The 1,131-nt window shown below is 41.6% G+C and overlaps 1 protein-coding gene across 1 annotated transcript in view; it reads left to right on the top strand.

Annotated features, from left to right (window-relative positions):
• The window catches only part of ccdc18 (coiled-coil domain containing 18), a 39,200-nt gene that overhangs the window by 23,648 nt on the left and 14,421 nt on the right, over positions 1-1,131 (top strand). Inside the window, exons 16-17 of the mRNA XM_015396086.1 lie at positions 194-310; positions 393-560. Coding sequence (XP_015251572.1) covers positions 194-310; positions 393-560 — 285 coding nt within the window. The remainder of the gene's footprint in view (positions 1-193; positions 311-392; positions 561-1,131) is intronic.

Here is a 1,131-nt window from a genome sequence, read left to right on the forward strand (position 1 = left end):
TAGGCAGGTTAGCACCTTCCAGCTAAAAAGTCCAAGATCCTGTTTGATGAAAAAATGTTTGATTCCAAGAGAGATAAGAGTCGAAAAAGGTGCTGAGAATCCTGTGAATTAATTCAATGCGCTTCTCGTTTTTCATTTTTTATTTACAAAGAGAACATTTTATGGCTACAAAGATGCTGCGTGTCTCCATCAGATATCAGAGCTGCAGTCATGCCTGTCGGCGTGCAGAGAAGAGCTGAACATCTACCTGCAGCAGATGGAGGAGGTGAAGAAGAAGTATGAGGCCGAGCTGCAGAGGAAGAACGAAAAGGTGCATGACTGTAAAGAGATCTCGGTTCGCTCGTTGAGGTTCCGTTAAAGCTAACAGTCTTCCCTCCTTGCTTGTGTTTCAGTTGTCGTCTCTGCAGCAGAAGCTTCAGAGCACCAGCCTGGTTTGTCAGAGCTCCACGGAGCAGAACCTGCAGCTGCAGCTGTCTCTGCAACAGCAGCAGACCATGCTGACCGAGAGCACGGCTCGCGTTTCTGAGCTGGAGGAGAGCCAGAGCCGACTGCAAAGACAGGTGAGTTAGACGCACAGAGGGAAGATCGTCAATCGATTCAGAATCACTTTAGTGTTTAATTCTATTAAAAGGTTGGTTATTTATCCAAAGTGTGGGTTGGAACCCCGTACTGGGAGAAATGGGTCCCAACATGGTTTTTCCAATTATTATAATTGTGATCCATGAGGTGCATTGAGGGCCATTAAATATGTTAACGTCTCATTAAATATGTGAATCTACCATGAAATAAGTTGATATAATATTAATTCATTTGTCTAGAACAGTGGTTCCCAAAGATTTGCTTCTGGGCCCCCCTTTGGATTACAATAAAATTTCCACGCCCCCCCCCCAAGACACCAAAAAAAAAATATAAATAAATAAATAAAACTGGGCACACACATCGTTCAACCACATATAATAAATCTATACACATATTTTGTTTTAAAACTCAACTGAAGTTTATTTCACACTTCAGGTTGCAACAAAACAAACTACACCATCTTTACAGTGGAACACTTTTGTGTAACTGTATTTTTTTCATAGTTCTATAATGTAGATTAGAAGCGGATCCTTTGTTGTCTGTGCTCTTTTA

Source organism: Cyprinodon variegatus, unplaced genomic scaffold, assembly GCF_000732505.1.
Source record: "Cyprinodon variegatus isolate N-32 unplaced genomic scaffold, C_variegatus-1.0 Scaffold775, whole genome shotgun sequence".
NCBI classification, from domain to species: Eukaryota; Metazoa; Chordata; class Actinopteri; order Cyprinodontiformes; family Cyprinodontidae; genus Cyprinodon; species Cyprinodon variegatus.